Source organism: Camelus bactrianus, chromosome 36 (assembly GCF_048773025.1).
Source record: "Camelus bactrianus isolate YW-2024 breed Bactrian camel chromosome 36, ASM4877302v1, whole genome shotgun sequence".
Classification (NCBI taxonomy): Eukaryota; Metazoa; Chordata; class Mammalia; order Artiodactyla; family Camelidae; genus Camelus; species Camelus bactrianus.
In genome coordinates, this window is record NC_133574.1 from 3,951,066 (window position 1) to 3,975,447 (window position 24,382).

A 24,382-nucleotide genomic window follows, 5' to 3' on the forward strand; every position below is an offset into this window, starting at 1 on the left:
GCGGGTGGCCCACAAGCTGAAGAACAATTAAGTCGCAGAGGCCCTCCCGCAAGTGAGAGCTCTGAGCCCCAGGTCAGGCTCCCCAGCCCGGGGTTCCAGCACTGGGAGGAGGAGACCCCCCGGACATCTGGTTTTGAAGGCCAGTGGGGCTTAACTCCAGGAGCCCCACAAGACTGGGCGAAACAGGGGCTTCGCTGTCTTGGGAAGCGTACACCGAATCTCACGTGTGCCAGGTCCAAGGGCAGAAGCAGTGATTTTCTAGGAACCTGGGCCAGGCCTGCCGGCTGGTTTTGGAGAATCTCTGGGGAGGCAGGGGAGGGCTGCGGCTCACCCAGGGGACATAAAAGCCGGGGGTGGACATTCTGGGAGTGTTCAGCTACCCGAGCTTTCCCGGAGGCTGATATCTCGATTGGCTCATTAGCACCAAGACCCAGCCCCACCCAACAGCCTGTAGGCTTAAATGCCGGGAAGCCTCAAGACACGGCCCTACCCACCAGAGTTCCAGGAACAAGCCTCTCCCAGCAGTGGGCAGGCTCCTCCTGCCAGGAACCCTGCATAAGCCTCTAGTCCAGCCTCACCCACCAGGTGGCAGAAACTAGGAATAAGAAAACAACGACCCCAAAGCCTGTGGAAGGAGTCCACAAACACAAGCCAGACTCTACACTGGGACCTGGCTCTTGGGGGACAAGAGAAGAGTGCACTGCTGGGACACACAGGACGTCTCCCACAGAGGGCCACCTCTCCAAGGTCGAGAAATGTAATTAACCTACCTAAAAATACAAATAGAAAGACAGACGATATGAGGTGGCAAAGGACTATCTCCCAGGTCAAGGCACAAGATAAAACCCCAGAAGGAAAAATGAGTGATGAGGAGAGAGGCAACTTATCTGAGAAAGAGTTTAAGGTAATGATGGCCAAGATGTTCAGAGAACTCAAGAGAAGTATAGATGCACAGAGTGAAGTTTTTAGCAAAGAGTTGGAAAATACAAGAGTTGAATAAAATCACTGAAATGAATAACGCACTAGAAGGAACCAAGAATAGACTAACGAGGCAGAAGAACGGATCAGTGAGCTAGAAGACAGATTCGTGGAAATCACTACTGCGGACCAGAAAAAAATAAGAAAGAATGAAAAGGAATGAGGATAGTTTAAGAGAGCTCTGGGACAACATGAAGGACACTCATATTCACATTATAGGGGTCCCAGAGAGAAGCGAGAGAGAGAGAGGACCTGAGAAAATTTTTGGAGGTAGTAACTGAAAACTTCCCCATCGTGGGAAAGGAAACAGTCACCCAAGTCCTGGAAGTGCAGACAGCAGCACACAGAATCAACCCAAAGAGGAACCCGCCAAGGCACGTGGTCATCAAATCGACAAAAATGAAAGGTAAGGAGAAAATATTAAAATCAGCAAGAGAAAAGCAACAGATAACATCCAAGGGAATTTCCACAAGGTTATCAGCGGATTTTTCAGCAGAAACTCTATAGACCAGAAGGGAGTGGCATGATATATTTAAAGCGATGAAAGGGAAAAACTTACAACCAAGAACACTCTATCTAACAAGGCTGTCGCTCAGATTTGATGGAGAAATCAAAAGCTTCTCAGATAAACAAGAGTTAAAAGGTTTCAGCGCCACCAAACCAGCTTTACAGCAAATATTAAAGGAACTTCTCTAGTCATCACACCATAAGAGAACAAAAAGAAGAAAAGACCTACAAAAGATTGCTTTGGCAATTTGCAATGTTTTATGGTTCCATATAAAATCTGGAATTGTTTGTTCTAGTTCTGTGAAAAATGTCGTGGGTGTTTCGACGGGGGTTGCACTGGATCTGTGTATCGCTTTGGGTACTGTGGTCATTTTGATAATGTTGATTCTTCCAATCCAAAAGCACAAGATATCTTTCCATTTCTTTGTATCATGTTCAATTTCCTTCATCAACGTTTTACAGCTTTCAGAGTATAGGGAACCTCCTTGGTTAAGTTTATTTCTAGGTATTTTGTTGTTTTTGATGCAATGGAAATGTTTATGCCAGTTAAAAAATTCTGGTTTTTGAAGTGAAAAAAAAAAAAAGTGAATGAAGGGCTGCGAATGGCAAAATATCCTTCTTTTTTGTGGGTGAGTTACGCTCTATTACGTATGCATGCTACATATTCTTTGTCCCTGCATCTGTTGGTGTGTGCACTGAGGTTGCTTCCATGTCTTGGCAACTGTAAATAGCGCTGCTGTTAATAGTGGGGTGTATGTATCTTTTTGAATTAATGTTTCAGTTTTTTCTTGCATAGATTCCCAGGAGTGGGATTGCTGGGCCATGCGGTGGTTCTATTTTGGGGTTTTTGAGAACCCTCCGGGTTGTTTCCCACAGTGGCTGCACCAATTTACATTCCCACCATCAGTGTACAGGGGTTCCCTTTTCTCCACATCCTTGCCAACATCTATTTGTGTTCTTTTTGGTGATGGCCATTCTGACAGGTGAGAGGTGTCCTGTGGGCCATCTGCCTTTCCTCTTTTGGAAAAATGTCTGTTCAGTTCTTCTGCTCATATTTTAAATGCGTTGTTGTTTGTTTGTTTTTTAATTGAAATATAGCTGATTTAAAAAGTATTAGTTTCTGGGGCACAGCATGGATGGATTTAGCATTTATGCTAAGTGAAGTAAGTCAGACAGAGAAAGACAAATACTGTAAGATATTGCTTACATGCGGAATCTAAAAATATACAACAAACCAGTGAATGTAACAGAAAAGAAACAGACTCACAGATGTAGAGAAGGAACTAGTGGTGACCAGTGGGGAGAGGGACGAGGGAGGGGCCAGATGAGGGTGGGGGATTAAGAGGTGCCAACTCAGGTATAAAATAAGCAAAAAGGATGTATTGTGCAACATGAGGAATATAGGCAATATTTTGTAATAACTATAAATGGAGTATAACCTTAAAAAATTTGTGAATCATTATACTGTGTACCTGCAACATATAATATTGTACGTCAGCTATACTTCAATTTAAAAAATACAATATTGTAAAATAAATACATAAATGAATTTTAAAAATGGTTAAAGTAAAAAGAATAAGGAAACCTTCTGAATTGGAGAAATATTTGCAAACCATAAATTTGATAAGAGGTTAGTAGCCAAAATATATAAAGAATTCATACAACTCAACAACAACAAAAAACAAGCAACCTTACTGAATAGTGGGCAGAAGATCTGAAAAGACATTTTTCCAAAGAGGATATACAGATGGCCAACAGGCACATGAAAAGATGCTCAACATCACATAATCACGAGGGAAATGCAAGTCAAAGCCACAATGAGATGTCACCTCATACCTATGAGAGTGGTTATTGTGAAAAAGGTAAGAGATAACAAGGGTTGGTGAGGACGTGGAGAAAAACAGAACCCTTGTCCACTATCAGTAGGAACGTAAGCTGGTGCAGCCACTGTGGAAACCAGTATGGAAGCTCCTCAAACAATTAAGACAGAACTACCATACGACCCAGTAATCCCACTTCTGGGTATTTTTCCAGAGAACATGAAAACACAAATTCAAAAAGATACATGCACCCCAATGTCCACAGCAGCATTATTCTCAACAACCAAGATATGGAAGCAACCTAAGTGTCCATCAATGGAAGAATGGATAAAGAAGGTGTGTGTGTGTGTGTGTGTGTGTGTGTGTGTGAAAGAGAGAGAGAGAGAGAGAGAGAGAGAGAGAGAGAGAGAGAGAGAGAGAGATGGAATATTACTCAGCCATTAAAAAGAACGAAATCTTGGCATTTGTGACAACACAGATGGGATTTAGCGGGTATTATGCTAAGAGAAGTTAAGTGAGAGAGACAAATACAAATATGGTTACATGATTTCACTCTTCTTTAGAATATAAAACCAAACACACGGATACAGAGAACAGAGTAGTGGTTAAGGGGGTGGGGGGGTTTGGTGAAGGGGGGACAGACAAAATGTGTAAAGGCGATCAACCGTATGGTGATGGATGGAAAGTAAACTTTTGGTGGTAAGGACACTCTAGGGTGCACAGTAGCAGAAATACAAAGTTGTACACACGAAACTGATATGTTGTAAACCAATGTTAATGTCAATAAAAAAAAAAATCACCACAATAAGTGCGGTTAAATCACCTGAGCACCCAGGAGAGAAAGAGGAGGAAGGGAAGTAACCTGGGACAAAGGGAGGGCGGGGGCTGGGGCCCCAGCGAGGTGGGGGACTTGGGGCCAGGCTGCCCCCCCGGGGCACTGGGAGGGTGAGGATGGGGGATGAGGTGGCGGGGGCCTGGGTCCTTGGCCGAGGAGTCTAGACTTGCTGGGAGCAAAGTGAGCTGGTGGAGACCCTTAAGCAGGGGAACATGACCTATGTGCTCTTTTTTCCCCACCAAGAACTTTCTGGTGGCAACATGCGAGACAGAGAAGGGCTGGCAGAGGCCAGTGGCTGGGAAAGCTTTCAGCAGGCATTGATCAGGGGTGAGGTGAGAGTCTGAAATAAGATTAGGTAGGATCGGATGACCTATTTATTATAAGGGGGGCTGAGGATTCCAGTTAGGCGTGGTGCACTGTGATGCAGAAAGGAGACGACGGGGACAGGGAGAGGGGGTGACGGGGGTGCGTGGCATCCTTGTCCGGAAACACTGAGACGCTGAGGACATTCAACCAGAATGGTGCGGCCCAGGAAAGGAACCACAGACCTGACACTGTGGGCCAGGGACACATGGCATCTTGCATCTGTGACCACATGGGACACTAGAAATCCATGTAATGAAGGCGGAAAGGAAGAGGAAATCCATTAGTCTTTTACCCATTTCTCCGATTTGCTGCCTGCTTCTTGGAAAAACAGTCGAAGAGGACTGAAAACTCAGATTAACCCAGATAAAATCTAGCTTTCACCTCCCATTTTAACCGAAAATTTTCACATTACCCTACGCTGGGGCACAATTCAGATACTTCCAAATATGAAAGAATAAAAACCTACTTATGTGTGAAACGTGGTTCTAACCTTGAGTCAAAGCTTAAGGTACAGCAATCTCTGTAACTGTTGTGCAAAATACACATTCAGATTTTTGAGCAACGTTTTAAAAAATAATAAAGATGCATCTTTAAAAAAAAAAAAAAACCCCGGGGAGAATTTGGTGGAAGAAAGCTGTTAAGACACAGGTCAGCAAAGGCACATCTCCGCACCTCTGTGTCTAAACAGCAGGAGAGAGCTCTTCCCGCCCTCAGCCGCCTGCTTTTCTTTTTCCTTTGAAAATGCCTTTTCTGAGGTGTGACGGACATACAAAAAGGTGAAGAAATTTAATGTCTGAAAGTTAATGAGTTTAGAGACTAAATATACGCCACGAAGCCATCATCACATAGATGCCATGAAGTTATCCATCTCCAAACATTTCCTCCCACCTTCTGAAATGATGGTAACAACTCTGAACATCGGAGGGGGCTCCCCCCCAGCCCCCCAGAGCCCCTGGCACCTCTCAGTCCCCAAAGGGAAAACGGTTAAGCTAGGGAACAGGGCTGCGTCCCGAGGGAGACTCGAATTTACCCACCACAGTACCTTTGAGTTTTAGGTAGTTAAAGCAGTGTTTTATACGAATTAAGAAACCACAAATTCTTTCTGACCCTGGGACACCACTTTAGGTAATGTTCCCCGAACAGACCAAATGTAACTTGTACAGAAATGTCTGTAGCAGCGCTATTTGTAAGTACTCAGGATACCAGTCAAAGCACAATAAACACTGAATGAATGAATGAATAAAAAGCAGAACAAAAGAAGGTGAATGATCAGCCAGGACAGAATATCTAAGCGTAATTTCACCATTTAGAAACGTAATTAATATTTAGTCCAGAAGCATTAAGAAAGGCAAGCACATTACTGTTTCTACATAATAATATATACATGAAATAATCTTAAAGGAAAATGCAAATAATGTGCACCTATGAACTGCATAAAGACGCACCACTAATCAGGTGACTACATGAGGTGACAGACACACAAAACAACAGACGGTGCATTTTTTATCGGCACAAACGCACAGGAGGGCTGACCACCAGCACTTAAGTGAACACATGCGGCCTGATTTTTTTTCCCTCTGAGCATGTTCGGTGGCAGTGCCCTTTCCAAGGCTTGCAGAAGGACACGGAAAGCGCAGGGAGGAGAGACAAGGACGGCGGCGTGGCTGACCTGGAGTGGAGCTCGCGGGCTGCCTGGTGTAGGACACGTTGAACGCGGGCTCCTCGATCAGCGGCGGGGGGTACATGCGTCTCCGGATGAAGAAGCCGGCTCCGCAGCAGAAGAGCACGCCCATCATGAGGAGGAACCTGGGACGAAATGACACAGCAAAGCGCGTTACAGCTCAGAGTGACAGCTCAGTGGTGACAGCAGCCTGGGTCCGGGCGACAGACCAAGCAGCCCTCGGGGGTTGGAGAACTCAGGTTCATCACACCGGCGGGCCCAGAGGAGTTAACACTCCAAGCTCTGGACCCTGTCTGTAGGTTTACACAGGCTTTTATAGGCTGCCAATCAAGATTTTGCAACATTTGGCAACATCACATGCAAATAAGGTGTTAGAAATGGACCAATCAGGAGTGAGCTTTATGCAAATAAGGTGTTAGAAGCGGACCAATCAGGAGTGAGCTCTGGGAACCAATAGGATCTTAGAGGTGAGTTCTGCTTTCCTAGAAACAAGCCGTTTTACAGAAGCACAAAAGCGAGATAATGCCGCCGGGCTAGGGAACCGGATGGCGCTGGCAGGAAAGTAGTGGCCCTGCCTGGGGGTCCTGCCAGTCTTTTCCTGGGGCTTCCCACCTCAAGAGCACATGCCGAGCTCAGGCTGAGGCGAGAGATGCAGGTCCCAAACCCCTGTCCTGGCCCCTCTCCCCGCGGACATTTCCCGGTGGAGGTGTCACGTGGCCTGCCCAGCTCTGGGTGCCCCTGGACCACGGCCACCCCCACCGAGCTCTCTAAAGTGCGCTCTCTGTCTCAAGCACATCCCAATGGCTCCTGGCTTCAAAGGCTTGGGGCAATGACTTTCCTGTCCGTGGCTCTGACCTCACCTCCACCTTAGTCAAAGCAGGAGGTCCCTTCTCAGTCCTGTTTGAACACTGCTGCTGGTCCTCGCTGTCTGCTTCCCCCAGTTTTCTGCACCGCAAGAAGAGTAAGCAGGCGCTCCGTCCCAGCAGTCGTGTCCCCACTGTCATACGGCCACCCACAAAGAACACGTAAGAGGTGTCCTTTCTAGGGCACATCTTAATTACAGAGGAACTACAGGAGAAAACACTCACGATCAATAAAAAAGCTGATTTAATAGATAAACAGGATTATACTGCACAGCACAGGAAACTATATTCAATACCTTGTAGTAATTTGTGGTGAAAAAGAATCTGAAAATGAATGTATGTATGTTCATGTCTGCCTGAAGCACTGAGCTGTGCTCCAGAATTGACACAACATTGTAAACTGACTAGATCTCAATTACAAAAAAAAGGATTTAAAATTCTTAAGTTCTACGTAAGGGGGCACCTTCTCCTACTGTGACCCTAAGGTCTAACAATGCAGACCTGACTGCCTTAAGGACCGGACCTTTGTCCAACTCATCTAAGGATTCTCGGTGACTGTCACATCACTGGCTTTCAATGAAGAATGAATGAATGAATGAATGAATCACTTCTTCCCAGCTCACATTTGCCTATACTTGCTTTTCTAGAAACAGGGGGACTCATTCATCCAGAGAAGGGCCAAGCTGTCTGTCCCACACAGACTTCACTAAGAAACTTGTCCACCTTGAAACTGACATGATGACGAGGCTCTTGGAACCTTCCAGAACGTCACACACATGCACACGCACGCATGCACTTCTGTGGAGGATGAGCACACAGCAGACCCAGCCACGTGATGGTCAAAGGCACCTGTCCACGCACAAATGAAATTTAAGAAAAGAGCAGAGAGTGAAGCCCTTGGGAGCATTCACACGACGTGAAGTATTAAGTCCCACAGTCAGTCAGTCGGCATTTACCAGACAACCTTGGAACGGTGAGCGGGAGCCAAGATCAGAGACACCAGACAGGAAATGATTCAAGAAAGGGCTGAAACTGGCTTTCTGATCTTTTCATTCACATTCATTCAACAAGTGACTTTATGCACCTGCCATGCTCCCAGCACCAATGCGCGCATTACAGGGGGTAAGACAGGGAGGTCCCGTCACTGAACTTGCGTTCTGTTAGGGGAGGGGGGCCGGAGACAACAAACTAACAAAAGTATTTATTTACAACTTGGGTAGTTCTAAGAAAATAAAGAGTGCAACACAGGTGTGTGTGTGTGTGTGTGTGTGTGCAGTAAAACACACATAACACACAAGTGACAATTTTCATCATGCCAAGGTACCGTTCAGGGCAACAAGAGGTTTAAACAAGGGTACGTGTCAGAATGAGGAAGATCAGAAAAGCTTCCTTTCCTTCAAAGCAACAGCTGAGCTTTGGAAACAGCTGAGGATGGGAAAAAAAAAAAAAGAGAGACACGTTGGAGGGCAGGGAAGGGGAGCTTTCTGGGTGGAAAGACACGCGCGGGTGCTCCCGCAGGAAGAGCTGGGTGGGCGAGGGACCCAGAGGGGACCACTGTGGGCTGCAGATGGGGAGGGGGCCAGGCGTGCAGTCCTGGGGAGCTGGAGGAATCCAGGCCGTGCGGGGGGCTGGCAAAGCAGGGCAGACGCTGGAATCACAAAGGGAACGGCTTCATTTGGACTCCCTGAAAATCTCACATCCAACCCCGGTCCAAGGCCGCGCATCCATCCGAGCAGGAGCGCAAAGCACAGGGAGGCGAATGACATAAAGGTCTACTTTGTCAGCAACACAAGACCAGGCTCCCTGGGTTGGACATGCAGGAGCCGGATGAGGTCTCGGTCTTTGCTGTGCGATAAGCCAAAATGTTGGTCACACTATCAAATCAAGTATACATTTTTCCCCAGGAAAATTAAAGCCGTGTGCACCTCCCGCCTTGGACGGCCCGAGAGCAAGTCGGTGCAAGCAGACGAGACGACGCCACGCGCAGGGGGCCAGCTCCTGGCGTGGGAGGTGGTCATCGCCAGAGTCACCCCTGATTGAAACAGTAGTTGGAGACCAACTTTATTTTAAGAGACAAACTGAGAGGCGACAAGGGAACGAGCTTCTGGTGACAAGGAAAGCGAGGACGCAGGGCGTCAGGTAGGGAGGGAGGGAGGGAAGGGGGGCGAAAGCATCTCTTGGAAGTGACAGTTTTTTTTCCATTTTTAGGAGCATTTCCACAACTTTATCATCATTCAGCTGGTGCTTCGGACCAACCCGGCTGAACCCTTCCGGGACTCATGCCCCGTCCTGCCTGCTTCAACCCAAGGCCCAAGGGGAAGCGTGTGTGAAGCCAGGCAAAGCTCTGAGATGCCACCTCTCCCCTGCTTTGGTACCAGTCATCTCCACCTCGACATGTACACAGAGATCTTGGGCTAAAAAACCCTCCTGTCACAGAGCTTGATGCCCTGAGCACCGGGAGGCGGGAAGAGGCGGCGCCAGCCTGCCACCGCTCAGGGCCCCCCGTGACCCATGTCCCATCAGGGAGGTGGTGACGGTGAGCACCAACGGAGGCTCTCCTGGGGAGGACAACGTGGCACGTGGAGCCCCCACCTCCTGCCGGCTCCTCTAGTCAAACACCAGAACAGCTGTCAGAGGGGAAAGGCCTGGGGGTCGTGAGAGGTCAGCAGCGGCCGAATCGGAAAGTCACGAAGCGGGGTCCTACCCCTGCGTGGGGTCTGCCTGGATGACCGGGCCCCTGCGGTGGCGCAGAGGAGAGGCTGGCGGGCACGGGAAAGGCTCTTTTCGGCTTTAGGCAAACCCCTTCCCCCTTCCTGCCATCTCTACCATCTGAAGCCTCTCTCTTATCTGCAGAGTCAGAAATCCTCAGACAAACCTCCAAACGGGCATCCTTTGAGGATGGCAAGCCCCGGGGGGGGGTCCCTCTCGTTAACAGAAGCCCTGCGCCCATCCTTCTGGGACACTGTCAGGTTGGCTCGCTCGTTCCCTCCCAAGGTACAATCTTATAGACTCCAGACAGCTCTCCCAGCCTCCCTCAGCAGAGCCGGAGGATGGACAGGGAGGCAGGCTGCCAGTCTTGGAAGCCGGGACTTAGCCGACACAACGTGCATAAGGAGGATTTCCAGGTGGCAGAAACCTCAAGCAAGATTCGCTGATTCTCTGATTCTTTAAGAGAGTTGGGGTCAGAGCCACTGAAGGACCAGGCTGTTGTCCAGTCCAGTTTCCAAAAGAACTTTTCTCCCCAAGCACAGGCACACTCTGTGAAGCCAGCCCAGACGTCCCTGCGTCCTTGACCGCGCCCTTGGTGGGGGTGATGTCACTGCGGCCGCGACAAGCTGCCCGGGCAGGGCCCCTGGGGTGGGGAGCACCCGGGAGGAGGGAGAGCTGCCACCTACCAGAAGTACCAGAGCCTCTGGATGGAGAGCGCCCGCACGCAGCACCGGGAGCCACAGCAGTCCTCGAAGGGGCGACATCTGTGGGAGAGAGGGCACAGGCTGATCAGCGTCCCGCGGAGGCAAGGGCCAGGCCGGCCAGCAGGCCCCGGCGGACTTCAGCGCGAAGGACAGAGCTGCCACCGCTGCATCTGGTGGCACCAGCAGAGCTGTGGTGGCCCAAAGGGAAGGTGCTGAGAGGGCCAGGGCTGGTGTCCTTCAAAGCACTGTGATCACTGCACATCCCCTGGGCCGATCACAGCGGTTTCCCTCTGCGGACGCACCGTGGCCGGAGGCCCGAGAACCGGCGTGGAACCTGCCCGCCCGCACCCAGAGGGGCTGAGCCCGGTCTCACCACTTACCAGCCGCGGGGCTTCTGGCAAGCGATCCGCCCTCTGGGAGCCTCAGTTTCCCCATCAGTAGAAGGGGTGGGCGGGCAGGATCCCCTCAGGGCCTGCTTGAAGTCTGATGGGGAGTGCCGATGGGGACGGCTGCCACGCCTCCCAGCCCCGCGATGCTGGCGCTTGTGGCGTCCAGCGTCCGTCTCCCCCAGAGGAGCCCCGAGAAGGGCCCTCGAACGCACCCCCTGCTCAACCCAAGGACAGGCCTCTGCTCGGTCCCTGGGAAAGGCCCTGCGCTTCGGTTTCTACAGACATACTGCCACTAAAAGAATTTCAGTCCAGGTGGCAGTGGACCGGGCTGCGGGCAGGGGGAGGCTGTTTTTCATTAATATTATATGATCATGGAATTGCGGTCTAGGTCCCTGCTAGCTTTTCAGCTGCTTAAACCCCCAGCACCCAGTCGCTGCTAAGTCCTCTGTCATTTCAAGGACAAACTGAGCTGAGAGGGTCCCCCCACCAGTGAACCACCACCATCACATACACACACACACACCCCGTTCTCCACATAATGGGACATTTCAGCCCGCTCTCCCCAGAGTCCATGAACTAGTTAGAAACTGCCGATTCTAATGAGATGCTCCTATGAGCTGTGACATAAGCTAACCTGGTTAACTTGCTTTAACCAACCAGCAACTGGCAGAGCGCCGAAATGTGTGCTTAAAATGCTATGGAGACGGGGCAGGGTGTAGCTCAGTGGTAGATCATGTGCTTAACATGCATAAGGTCCTGGGTTCAATCCCCAGCAGCTGCTCTAAACATAAGTAAATAAATAAACCTAATTGCCTCCCCTCCCCCCAAAAAAATTTTTTTAAGAAAATGCTATGGGTTCTTATAACCTATGCATCCAACAAAAAGCCACCAAGGCTACTAGGGACTTGGCCTGTGGTGGGTCCCAGGGGTGGAGCAAAGAACATCCAGACAGACGTCCCTGCCACAGAGGAGCCTTCTTTCTAGAAGAGGGGTATAAACAATAAGCAAGAAAAACAGGAACTGGGTCGGGGGCCCAGGGTACCACCTGCCAGCACCGCGCACACAGCATCACCCACAGCGACCCCTTGGTGTGTGCGTGGACGGAGCGGGGGCCGCATTCGAGGGAGACCAAGGACTTCTCAGTTTTAGCCAACGTGGAGTTCAATTAATTGTACACAAAAAAGAGATGGGACTGTTTCTGATCATGAATTTGCAAAAAGTCCTTAGCAATCACGCTAGACTCATGACAAATGTGACCTTATGGAAGGCAGAATTCAAAGAGGGCCTCAAGACCCTTGCCCCCCTAGTGGAGATGGCCTGCGTGACCTCCTCCCCTGGAGTGTGGAGGGTCCTGCGAACAGAGTGAGACGGCCACCCCCATGCACCCAAGGTGAACCGTTGTGCAAGACTGCTGGCTCTGAGGAAGCAGCTGCAGGGAGCCGTGTGGCGGGCGCTCAGGGTGGTCTCCGAGAGTGGGTGCAAACCGCAGCCTGCCAGCAAGGAGACTGGGGCGTCAGTCCTACAACCGCGAGGCAGTGAATCCTGCCAGCAACCTGGATGAGTGTCCAAGAGGACCCCGAGCCCCAGAAGAGGGCACACCCCCGCCAGCCTCTTGGTTTCAGCTTTGTGACCCCAGGAGCAAAGGGACCCATCAATGCTCTGCCCGGTTTGTGACCCACAGGATTCCTAAGATAATAAATATATGAGACTTCAATCTGGTAAGTCTGTATGGTTCATCACTCAGCAATAGGATTTTAATACAAATAAGAACACAGCTTACAGGCTTTGGGCACAGCTTAACAACCTGGATGCCAGGTCACACGACGTAAATACTGTCACTCCCATGTTTGAAAGCAGCTCAGGAACCAGGGCACGAGGGATGTCACACCTCCACCCAGCCCAGGTCACCGTCTGCTGAAGCCAAGGGTGGAGCTGGCCAACATCTCAGGGAGGCACTAGGCGGAGACCCTGCGCCTTCGGCAACACTGCGTTTTTCATCACCAAAGGGCCGCCTTCTCCGATCTCACTTAACTCTCCTATTCCTCCTCGTCCCCGCTTCTTACAAAAGCCATCACGGCGGTGGTGCGCTGTGACTGTGTTCGTGAACAGTGACGGTGTAAGATTCCACAACCATTTCGTTCATGCGAATGCACCAACCAGGAAGGACCAGGAGAAGCAGGGATGTGGAGGGATGTGTAAGAGAGTGAAGAAGTAGGGAGGTGTAGAAGGGAAGGTGACGTTCACAGTTTCCCAGAGGGCAGACCACGCCCAGAGGAAGCAGGAGGGAAGACGGAGGTTCGGCAGGACTGTGGGAACAGGCGACGTGAAGGAACCAGACGACCCTTGGGCAAACGATACAGCCACAGAGAGAAGTTCGGCAACCGCTCTAACAACGCCCGAAGGGGTCCTTGGTTTAACCTGGAACTGCAAATCGCCCCAGCCACCTGCTACACTGCATTTAGTCAAGAACTCGCTACAAATCAGTAGAAAATATCATAAAGACAGAAAGACATTAAGATGCGACACTGGCTAAAAGCATGGTGTTGATTTGGAAAGAAAGATCAAATTTCCCACAAAATCATACGACAGAACAGAGTTTTCAAGCACTGTGACCCACTACTGGGTTGTGACATCATGTTATTGGGGTGTGACAAGCGTTTTACGAAGGTAAAGACCACTTTTTTTCATACTTTTTTTTTTTTTTACAAATTAGCTTTATTTTTTATTCTACTTAATTATTTTATTTTGGCGGGGGGAGGTGGATAGGTAATTTATTTATTTTTTAGAGGAGGCACTGGGGATCGAACCCAGGACCTCATGCATGCTAAGCATGCACTCTAACACTTGAGCTGTACCGTCTCCGCTTAAAGATCACTTTTAACAAATCAGAGGGCACTAAACATAACTCGTGTTTTGTGGAACTTAGGTTTGGGTCACACATGCAGCCACACAGACAAACACATTCCTCCAAAGCTAGCGCTGTGGAAGCCCTGGGTCAGACGCAGACAGGCTCAAGTTTCTGTTGTGTCTGCGTGGGCTTCGTCCTCCTGGTGGGTTCCGGGCAGCTGCAGGTCCCAGTCCCCTGACTAGCTAGCAGGGCACTTCTTGCTGTCAACAGTGCTGAGCTAAGGGTTCTTTCTGGCCCCCCGTGATTTCTGTCTGGGTGACACTGGGTCCGATGACCTACTGCATCTTTGCTCCTAATTCTGCTAAATGTCCTTCAACGATCAAATTCTAGAAGGTGTAACTCTCCCTGAAGGGGCAAAACCCACAAAGGGACTAGCAAGACCTCGCAGGCAGGGCCACTGCCTTCCTGCTTTTGCGCTTCTGTAAAACAGCTTGCTTCTAGGAAAACGAAACTTACCCCTAAGATTCCATGGGTCCCCAAAAGCTCACTCCTGATTGGTCCATTTCTAACACCTCATTTGCATTTACCCCTAAAATTCCATTGGGTCCCAAAAGCTCGCTCCTGATTGCTCCGTTTCTCACCCCTCATTTGCACATGGTGCAAACTGAATCAAAACCTAAAACCCTATAAAAGCTTGTGTAAACCTACAGACGGGGTCCAGAGCTTGGAGTGTTAACTCCTCTGGGCCTGCCGGCGTAATAAACCTGAGTTCTCCAACCCCCGAGTGTTGCTTGGTCTCTGCACGGGATTCACGTTGCTGTCACATCTCGAAGACCCTCTCCGGTGGGAGTGCCCCTGCTCATATGCCTCCTATGAACAGCCTGTGAATGAGGGCAGGAGGCGGCTGCAGAGGACGGAGAACACAGATGGCAGACACCTGCAGCTTTGGAGAAATGAGACTGCGATCCTCCCAGTCAGCTCAGCTTCTCTCCCATTGTCCTACGCCTTTTGTCACCGCGATGTTTCCTGGAGGGTTAGCCCCGACCCCGACTATACCCAGAGCTTCCTGGCTCGGGCACAGCAGGGCTGAAGGGTTCCTGGAGTCCATCCCAGTCCGGCAACTGGGATCTTAGTACAGAAGAGGAAAGCAGGTGGGGATAACATTTAGTGAGTGGGTCGTCTTTCAAGAGCTCAATGTGCTTAAATTTAAATGCCTCCCTTTCAGTGTCGCATTTACAAGGAAGCCCCTCAGTATCCTATTCTCATGATAGAGGAAGCACACGAGACCAGAACTGCTACGAGCTTTTAAACATCCTTAGCGCCTCCTGTCTCAAATTACACACACACCTCAGCCTGAGAGCAAACACTAGAAGTGTACTGACTGTGAGTTCCTCATTCAAATGCCTCTGTTGACAAGATTCAACATCGAAGCACTCCACCTCGGTCTCACCTTTTGGGATCGAAATTTGTAAGGCCAGCAGAAATATGCATTGTCAACAGATTACGTCCTTTTCTTCCCCTCAAAATAGACTGCCTTTTACGCTCTTTTGTTTAGCTGCAGACGCGTTCGCTCCCAGCACTGTGGTCATCTGCGTCATCTGTGGTCCTGGCCCGGCTCCCGGCGCGGATGCTGGGGAGAGCGAGCCACTTGAAGGAGCCCGGCTCCGACCCGTGGGGTGTCACCGTCACCCGCTTTCTCTCTGCTGCCTTCTCCCCATGAACCTGCTGGCAAACTGGGGCCCTAAGAGCACCGCCTGCTGACATTCCTAACAGCTGCAACTATAAAAAGAGAGTTAAGTGTGAACACCGAGCTTAAGCAAAAGCAGCCAATGTGAGTGGGCAGTCCAGCGAATAAATAACTCATCATGGGACACACCAGGTCCCCGGCCCCAGTGCTCAAGCCCTGAAGTGGCTCTGATGTCCCAAAGGACAGTGGAAGCCTGACTAAGCCCACGACCCTCGCTGTGCTGCGGGCTGGACGAGTCCGGGTGGAGACAGCAGGAAGCAATCTTCCTCTTCGTGCTGCTCTGTGCACCAGATGTCAGGCTGCAACTGACGTTGATTTTAACTAAACCGACTCCCAACACATCCAACTAGAGGTCTAGGGCTCTGAAACACACACAGCGGCTTCGGAAGGGTGAACAGAGCACGTGCATTAGCAGAACGGGGCCCCTGGAACTGCTCCCTGTTAACCAGGTATTTGCCACTGTATTCCGGGATCCAAACATAAATTTCTGGTAAGATCAGAGGATGGGATGGTCTGAGCAGGTGTGAATTTATAAGGAAGAACATCACAGAGATAAAGTCAGGGTGTGCGGGTTCTCCCCCGAGGAAACAACAGGTGATGTGGTTCTGGGGACGGCCATGTCTGGAAGTGTATCTGTCATGAGTTAGAAATTCATCGTAGCAGGGATTAAAGGCACAGATGACAAGAGGTCCCTTAGGGAGTTTCAGGAGCCTAAGGAGTGAGCACATGACATGCTTAGCACTGTCCAGGAGGGGAGGTGTGGTCTGACCACCAGATGTATTTATTCTTAGCCTCTGAGTCGCATAAATCTCAAGCACAGAGAAAGACAGCATATCAGGTCAGGGAGGGTCCAACATTAATAAACGGACAAAGTCTTTCTGTTAAAGAAAAGTGGCCTTTTGCACAGCAAAGGAAAACAAAAAGACAACCTACGGAATGGGAGAAAATGTTTGCAAAAGCTGAGACTGACAAGGGCTTACTTTCCAGAATATGTAAACAGCTCATACAGCTTAACAGTGACAGAACAAACAACCCAATCAAAAATGGGCAGAAGACCTAAACAAGCATTTCTCCAATGAAGACACATGAATGGTCAATAGACACATGAAGAAATGCTTAATATCACTGATTATCAGAGAAACGCAAATCAAAACTACAATGAGGTATCACCTCACACCAGTCAGAATGGCCATCATTCAACAGTTCATGAATGACAAATGCTGGAGAGGCTGTGGAGAAAAGGGAACCCTCCTACACTGCTGGTGGGAATGCAGTTTGGTGCAGCCATTATGGAAAATAGTCTGAAGCGCCTCAAAAAACTAAAAATAGACTCACCCTATGATCCAGCAATCCCACTCCTAGGCATATACCTGGAGGGAACCTTAATTCAAAAAGACACCTGCACCCCAATGTTCACAGCAGCACTATTTACAATAGCCAAGACATGGAAACAACCTAAATGTCCATCAACAGATGACCGGATAAAGAAGCTGTGGTATATTTATACAATGGAATACTACTCAGCCATAAAAAAGAATAAAACAACGCCATTTGCAGCAACATGGATGTCCCTGGAGATTGTCATTCTAAGTGAAATAAGCCAGAAAGAGAAAGAAGAATACCAAATGATATCACTCCTATGTGGAATCTAAAAAAAAAAGACAAATGAACTTATTTACAAAACAGGAACAGACTCACAGGCATAGAAAGCAAACTTATGGTTACCAAGGGTGAAGGGAGTGGGAAGGGATAAATTGGGAGTTTGAGATTTGCAGATAATGACTGATACATACAAAATAAACAACAAGTTCATACTGTGGAGCACAGGGAACTATATTCAGTCTTGTAGTAACTTATGGTGAAAAAGAATATGAAAATGAACGTATGTGTATTCATGTATGACCGAGCCACTGTGCTGTGCACCAGAAATTGACACAACATTGTAAACTGCCTATACCTCAATAAATACATATATATACACCAAAAAAAAAAAAGAAAAATGGCAAAATGTTGGTAAGTAGATTTTTTTTCATGTGGTGTAAAATGGTAATTTATATTTAAACTGATTTCATGAAAAATTATCTCGGCATCTAGCAAAGCACCTAAAATATGAGTCAGGTCTTCAGGGCGGAGGATGGAGTTCGTGGCGGATGAAACATTTTTGGTGGTAAAGAACAGAGCATGGCTGAAACAGGAAAGCTTGAGGGTTTTAAGGAAATTCCATCAACCCCACTTCACGCACGGGCCAATCCTCCCCCGACCTGCTGGGCTAGCTCTCAGCAGAGCATTCTCTCTTCTAAGTAGCTGCTGGGACATTTTTCCCCCTGTGTAGCCCAAAGTTTCTTAGTTTGACAGCTGGTCTGGTCTTCTCAATTATATACTGTATGGATTTTTTAAGTTTTATTTTGGGGGGGGCGTAGTTTGATTTATTTATTTTTTTAGTGGAGGTACCGGGGATTGAACCCAGGACCTCGTGCCTGCTAAGCACACGCTCTACCCCTGAGCTACACCCTCCTCCCCGACCATGTGGGTCCTGACACCCGGACCTGCTTCTTACAGAGCTTTCATTGTCACATGCATTTTCCCGCGGGGCGAAGCACACGGCAGATGCTTGAAGAAGGCTTCCTGAGTTAGCATCAGGAAGCACGTGCACCGTTATCTGAGACCTGCGATTAACCTGTGAGAAACTGGGCTCCTAAACTAAACACAGCCCCGCAAGATGAGAGAAAACCCCAAAGGGGAGGTGAAAACTCCGAAGGGTGGAACAGAGGTCGCCTGGACCCCGGGCCCACACAGCGCCCTTGGCAGGTCTCCCCGTAAGGGCCTGACGGGTTCCGCCCCTCCTCACCCGTACGGAGGAAGCCACCCCGGCCACGTCCCTCCCCGCCTGGGGCCGCCCACACCTTCCACGGCCACGGGCATCCTTCCTCGCGCACAGTCCACGTCTGCTCCCCCCGCCCCACGCCATTCCCGCCTCACGGGGCCGTTACAGCGCGAGCCAGCCCTTCAACTCCTGGAGGGGGTGGTTCTCATGGTTTCCCGGTCTCTCTTCTCCAGGAAAAGCACGCCCCATTTGGGTACCACCCTGGATCCCCAACATCAGGAAGGATGCCTCCGCTCTCTGCCTGCAGCCTCACACGGTGCTAACATCCTCAGCAACCACAGACAGCTGAGTCATAGCGAACTCTCTGTCAACGGCAACTTGCCAGGCTCTCGCAGTAAATTCTGTCTTCCCATCCTGCGCCGGTACAGCAGGGCTTCGGGACCTAAATATAGCATCCTACAGTTATCCACAGTAAAAATTAAATGCATGAAATCTGGCCCATTACGCCAGCCAGTCAGGAGCTTCTGAAGCCTCACGGTGCCACTCCAGGAGTTCACTACTCCTTGTCATTTTCTGCCGCTTAAAATGAAGGATGTGAGTCAAGCTTTGTTGGGATCCAGCAGTGCCGAGCACACCCGTCTGCAGTGACCCCACGGCAGGTGGCAGCGTGGCAGTGTCCAGCCACCCCACGGCAAGGTCCGGTGGAGGAGAATGGGGCTTGGGTCGGGACACAAAGTGGACTCCTTCACACCCTGAAGCCGTAAGCCAGACTCCGAGGTCGCCCCAAATTCCCACAGGCAGTCTGGAGGAAGATCAATGGAAGAGAAAGAGAGAGGAGGCTACCCCATGAATGGAGTCCTGGCCGAGCTGCATGGACTGTCAGAGGGGACGCAGCCAGCGGTGCAGACTGGGAGGGAGGACTCTGCAAGCGGGGAGGGAGGAGGGGCTGGGTGCATTGGGCATTTCCTGGATCCCAACCCGGGCATGTGGCCCAGGCCCCCACGAGGTGTCTTCTGCTTAGCTGTCCTACATGTCAGCCAACCACATCAGCTCACGGCCTGGACACAAAGACAGCAGGAGTGAATGTTCCGGTATGTGGCTTGCGTGTTCATTTTTAAAAGACGGAGGATGAAAGGAAGAGAGGGAGGGAGGGAAAGAAGGAAAGAAAATGGAAAAGGAAAAAAGAGATTAGATGTAAGACATTTTCTCCGTACAACCTGAAAACATACCGACGACGGAGCCGACGGCGAATCCCATTCAAGACCTTCCTGCCGTGCTGGTTTCTCATTAATCCTACTTGCGCGGGTCCAGCTGTTGGCCAGTCAGGAAGCGGCCTAGCCGGCCTGTTTGTTTAGCCCGGAATTCCCTATCTTACCAGACACGGACTGAGATGCTGTTAAAGGTCCTCCACGCAACTCAGGCACGAGCCAGGTCGCAGATCTCCCAGCCTTGTGGTCCCACTGGGAAAATGCGCCCAACCTCACAGGACGTTAGCAGGCAAACCCGAATGGCAAGAACCCGTTTAACAATTCCTTCTGGGTGATTCTCGGGAAGCCTTCGTGGAGGTGCCTGCTCCGCTGCCCCGGGGGACCACTCACTTCTCATCTTTCGCACAAGCCCTGTTGAAAGCTCGGCCTGGGAGGCCGCTTGCTTCCTTAGCACATGACGGCCTGGGCGTTCCAGCCTTGGTTCCCTCCTAAACCAGGCTGTCTGCGGTCCCCGTGACGCTTCAGGGTTCCCGTTAATTCCCCGAAAGATATCAATGAGTCAGAGCCATCTCTTTCCCACACTATCTATTACTCACCACCAATTCCACTTTCCTGTTAACAAGCTTCTCGATACTATTTAAAGTATCTGTTTATTTTTAGCCTTATCATGGCAGAACACGGCAACCGGAGCTCCAGCCCTGCCACGGGAAAGATGGGGAAGTCCTCCATTTGAATGAAGCAGCCGTAAGCCCTCCCCTGCAGGACCCTTTCCGTCAACAGGAAAGTAGGTGGCCCAGGAGGAGCCCCGCAGCTTCAGATGGTCACTGAGAAAGCAGTGGCTGCTCAACACCGCCTCCCATCCCAGTTACTGGCATGGGAGTTAAGGTCCGCCCATGCCTGCTGGTTGGGAATCACTCTTCAGGCGAGTCTAGGACACAGCCAGGCTGAGAGCCAGCGCCCTGCGGGTGGCACGCTCTAGACTGTCACTCCTCTCCTGGGACCCAGCACGAACATCGCAGGGGAAGGGACGGGGTTCTGGGGTTTCTGATCAGTTTAAAAAAAAAAACAGCTGTACTGAAGTAAAACGGATACACAAAGAACTGCACATAGTCCAGACGTACAAAGTCGTTGAGTTTGGACACATACAAACACATGGTGCCGTCATCACAAATGAGGTGACAGACATATTCTGGTAAGTTTCCTCTCACTTCTGTCAAAAGAACCTTCACCTCTCCAGTCACAGGCTTCAGACCTCATGCGTGCCTGGCCGTCGAGTCAAGAACTTCACAGACCTGAGGGTGAACTGGTGGTTCGTTCTTTCTGCCCCTTTAGCTGACGATTCTCCTGTCAGAATCTTTCCCTTCCTGGTCTGATCTGACTTCCCTGACAGGCGGGGATGTGCCCTGGGTCTGGGAAGACAGATGGTTATATTCTGACGACCTTTTATCGTCTCGTGGCAAAGTCACACATCTCTGGGCTCTGAAGAGGGGACCGCAGCGGCTCTGACGAGACCAGACCTCGAGACTTGGAGGGTGGCGGGGACAGACCCCCGCGAGGCATTCCTCCAGAGACACGCCTTTTACCAGAAAGCATCTCAAACTTGATCAAATCGAAACTGGTTGTCCGTATGGGTGGCACGTGGGAGAATTTTACCTCCACGTCTTCCAGGGAGAAGGCATTACAAATGCTTATTAGAAGCCTTAAAATTAAAAGACCACATAGGTTAGAAAGGGCTCATTTCCTTGCCGTTTGAACTGCTGATCAGCTGCTGCCTCCAAGCCAGCTGCACCCAGAGCGGACGTGGGGGGACGAGGTAAGACGGACTTTCGCACGATTGCTGACCTCTGCTGGCTTCAGAGCCTGAAGCTCCACCCTCGTGATTCTAAGGGTTTCTCCACTTTTCTCCTTTGGGTAAATTGCTGATCACCGAATATCAGTTCTATTCAACTCTATTCTGGAAAACAAGGATCTTTTCCTTCTAGACTTTGGGGCTGACCAAGTCTCCGATTAAAAAATAAATTCTGGCCAGGGAGGTCATACGGGAAATGGTAAAACAGAAGTCCTCCTATAACCCTGTAGAACTGAAATCTGATAATAAATTTCATTTCACTGAAATAACACAAGTGTGGCAAGTACACATGGAACCATGAACTTGGCCATGAGCCCTGGGAAGCAGACATTCAAGTGCCCATTAGCTCAAAAGTCTAGAAAGCTGGATTTGGGTTGACACGTGGCTGACTTTCTCAGCTCGACTTTCAGTTGACTTGGTAACTATCACGTGCATGCTTAGACCTCGTCGACCTGCATCCTGTCTGTGGACTCCCTCCTGAGCTCCAAAAGCAAAGCTCTCACTGCCTGGATGTTCCGGGATGTTCTTGGAATGTCAGACTCAATGTCCTGCACTCCCTCTTCTGCTAAACCCCTCCCTGAACCCGCCCTCTTCGTGGGTTCTCTCATGGTCTGTCCAACCAGAGACCTCTGCTTTAACGGCTCCCTCCACCCTGCATCCACTCTTCTGGGAGATGCGCCTGAGTCCAGAACCTCGCTTCTTGGCCCCATCGGCACTGAAAGAGGCAGACCCTCCACGCTGCGCCCCCTGCAAAGCAACCTCCTCAGCTCCAGGCTCGACCCCCCAGCCCGTCACTGTCCAGGCAGCCTTCTGAGAGGCCAGGCTGCTCCCCTGCCTTGTGCAGCAGAAGGAAGCCCAGCTCCTCAGAGGGCCGTTCAAGACCCTTCTCAATGAGCCTCAGCCTCCCCCCACCTCATCCCCTGCCACCTCCAAGGCAGCCCCAACTGCAGCCTTGTGCTTCCCCAAATGTGCGCGCACCTGCGTACCTCACCGGTGCCTCTGGGCCTGCTCCTCGCCCTTCAGAGGTCAGCTCTGTGGGGTCTTTCCCAACACCACCCACTCGCCCTCCCCGGGGACACAATCCTCCCCTGGCTGGGTCCCCATTTCTGCAGCCCTGACCATGCACAATATTTTCATTCCTTGTTAAAGGCATCTGTCCTCCGCCGGACCGTGAGCTTAAGACCAATGCTCGCCCATCCCTTCATGCACAGCCCGGGTGCTTACCATGGCTCCCGGCACACCGTCAAGTGTTTCACCTTCAGCAGGAGTGATCTGCTGCAGACGCTCCCTACAGTGACCGCGCACATGACCTAGAACTCAGGGTGCAAACTGTCCCCTGATGACAGCATGACACCCAGTGCTGGTGAGGGTGGTCGGAAGCAGCTGCTCTGACGCCCCGATGGCTGATTGTATCCTGACAACCTTTGGGGGACCAACAGCATTTGTTCGAATATAAAATAAGCATGACCTTTGTGTCGGCAATTCTGTTTCTGCAAATTCATCTCATGACAAAGTAAGTTCTAGGACATGTTTAGTTCAGTCCTGGGGCACACCGGGATCCTTTCCCCAAACTCCTGGGATCAGATTTGTAGAGACCCAGAATGGTTTGGGTTCATGAATTATGAGATACGTAACACCACATGGGACACATCGCTGCCAGCCGAACCTGCCTTGAAATGCACAAACCAGGAGGCTGTGTTAGCCTGACGTGGCCCCAAGGGGTTCGATGCCTCGTAAGGGAACTGAAACCCAGCCCAGAGTGGATTCCTGTAAATGCCTCGAGGTGAGGAAGGAAACCCATGACCTGCAGCCAACTCTGTTTTCCAAATCAGGCAGCTGCTTAAGCCAGTCAGATCGCTTCCTTGTCTGCATCGCTGTAAACACCCCGCCCCCAGCTCCGGTCGGTCGGCAGAAGGGTCCTCGTCACCCCCTCCCACCCCCACCCACCCCCACCCCCGCCACCGGATGGTGCTGTCCATCTTGAATGGATGCTTTTTGCTCAAATGAACTCTTAAAAAATTGAACATGCCTCCGTTCATCTTTTAACACATCATACTAAGTGGAATTCTAAAGAGAATAAAAATAGCCCCGTGGTGTTCAAGTCCAATCTCTCTACCAAGGGAATTATTTAAAAAAAAAATTGTTGATGAGCACTGCTTGACATTTTAGAACAACAGATTAGGGTGTGCAGACCTTCAACAGTAGACACAAGAGGTGGCGCTACCTGAATGCACGATGATTGTAAGGAAACATGTAAATAAATCGCGGTACCTCCCCGGCGACTGCTGGGTCACTGGGAGTTACAATGGGGTTGCTGTGTATGCTGATTTAGAAGAATATTTATAATACGCACTTGATGGGAAAAAAAAAAAAACCCAAGTTACAGAGTATATATAGAAACATGACATTTCAGAGGTTGTCTCAGTCTGTTCAGGCTGCTGTAACAGAACTCCTCTGACTGGGTGGCTTGCCAACAACACACATTTATTTCTCACAGTTTGGGGGCTGGGGAGTCCAAGATCAAGCTCACGGTCATGTTTCGGCGAGGCCGCTTCTGGGCCACAGCCTCCTCGTGGGCCCTCCCGTGGCGGAGGGGCAAGGGAGCTCTCTGGAGGAGCTTTCCCAAGAGCATTAATCCCGTGCAAGAAGGCTCCACCCGCATGACTTAAGCAATTTCGAATACCATCACCTTTGGGGTAGGAGTCAGCATGTGAATTTGGGGGCACCCAAGTATTCAGACCACAGCGGGGTCTCGACATCTGAAAGGAAGAATTACTGTGAAATCTTCCTCCCTGTTCTAAGGACACGAAAATGCCCCCAGCTTGTATCAGGAGTCTTCACTGAGAAGCGCAGCAAGAATAAAAGACCGGAATCCTGCTCCTGGGCATACATCCAGAAGGAACTCCACTTCAAAAAGGCACCTGCACCCCAATGTTCATAGCAGCACTATTTACAACAGCCAAGACATGGAAACAGCCTAAATGTCCATCAACAGGTGACTGGATAAAGAAGATGTGGTACATTTATGCAATGGAATACTATTCAGCCATAAAA

General features: G+C 50.2%; 2 protein-coding genes across 4 annotated transcripts in view; one reads left to right on the plus strand and one right to left on the minus strand.

The window, feature by feature from the left end:
- The window catches only part of LANCL2 (LanC like glutathione S-transferase 2), a 99,075-nt gene extending 84,598 nt beyond the window's left edge, over positions 1 to 14,477 (plus strand). For all 3 annotated transcript variants that reach the window (XM_074358549.1, XM_074358551.1, XM_074358550.1), the window contains 2 exons: positions 8,955 to 9,189; positions 9,259 to 14,477. In XM_074358549.1, the coding sequence (XP_074214650.1) occupies positions 8,955 to 9,189; positions 9,259 to 9,493 (470 nt within the window). In that variant the 3' untranslated portion in view covers positions 9,494 to 14,477. The remainder of the gene's footprint in view (positions 1 to 8,954; positions 9,190 to 9,258) is intronic.
- Positions 1 to 24,382, minus strand: part of VOPP1 (VOPP1 WW domain binding protein) — a 94,012-nt gene that overhangs the window by 11,909 nt on the left and 57,721 nt on the right. The window contains exons 3-4 of the mRNA XM_074358553.1: positions 10,446 to 10,523; positions 6,176 to 6,312 (exon numbers count right to left, since the gene is read on the minus strand). Of these exons, the coding sequence (XP_074214654.1) occupies positions 6,176 to 6,312; positions 10,446 to 10,523 (215 nt within the window). The remainder of the gene's footprint in view (positions 1 to 6,175; positions 6,313 to 10,445; positions 10,524 to 24,382) is intronic.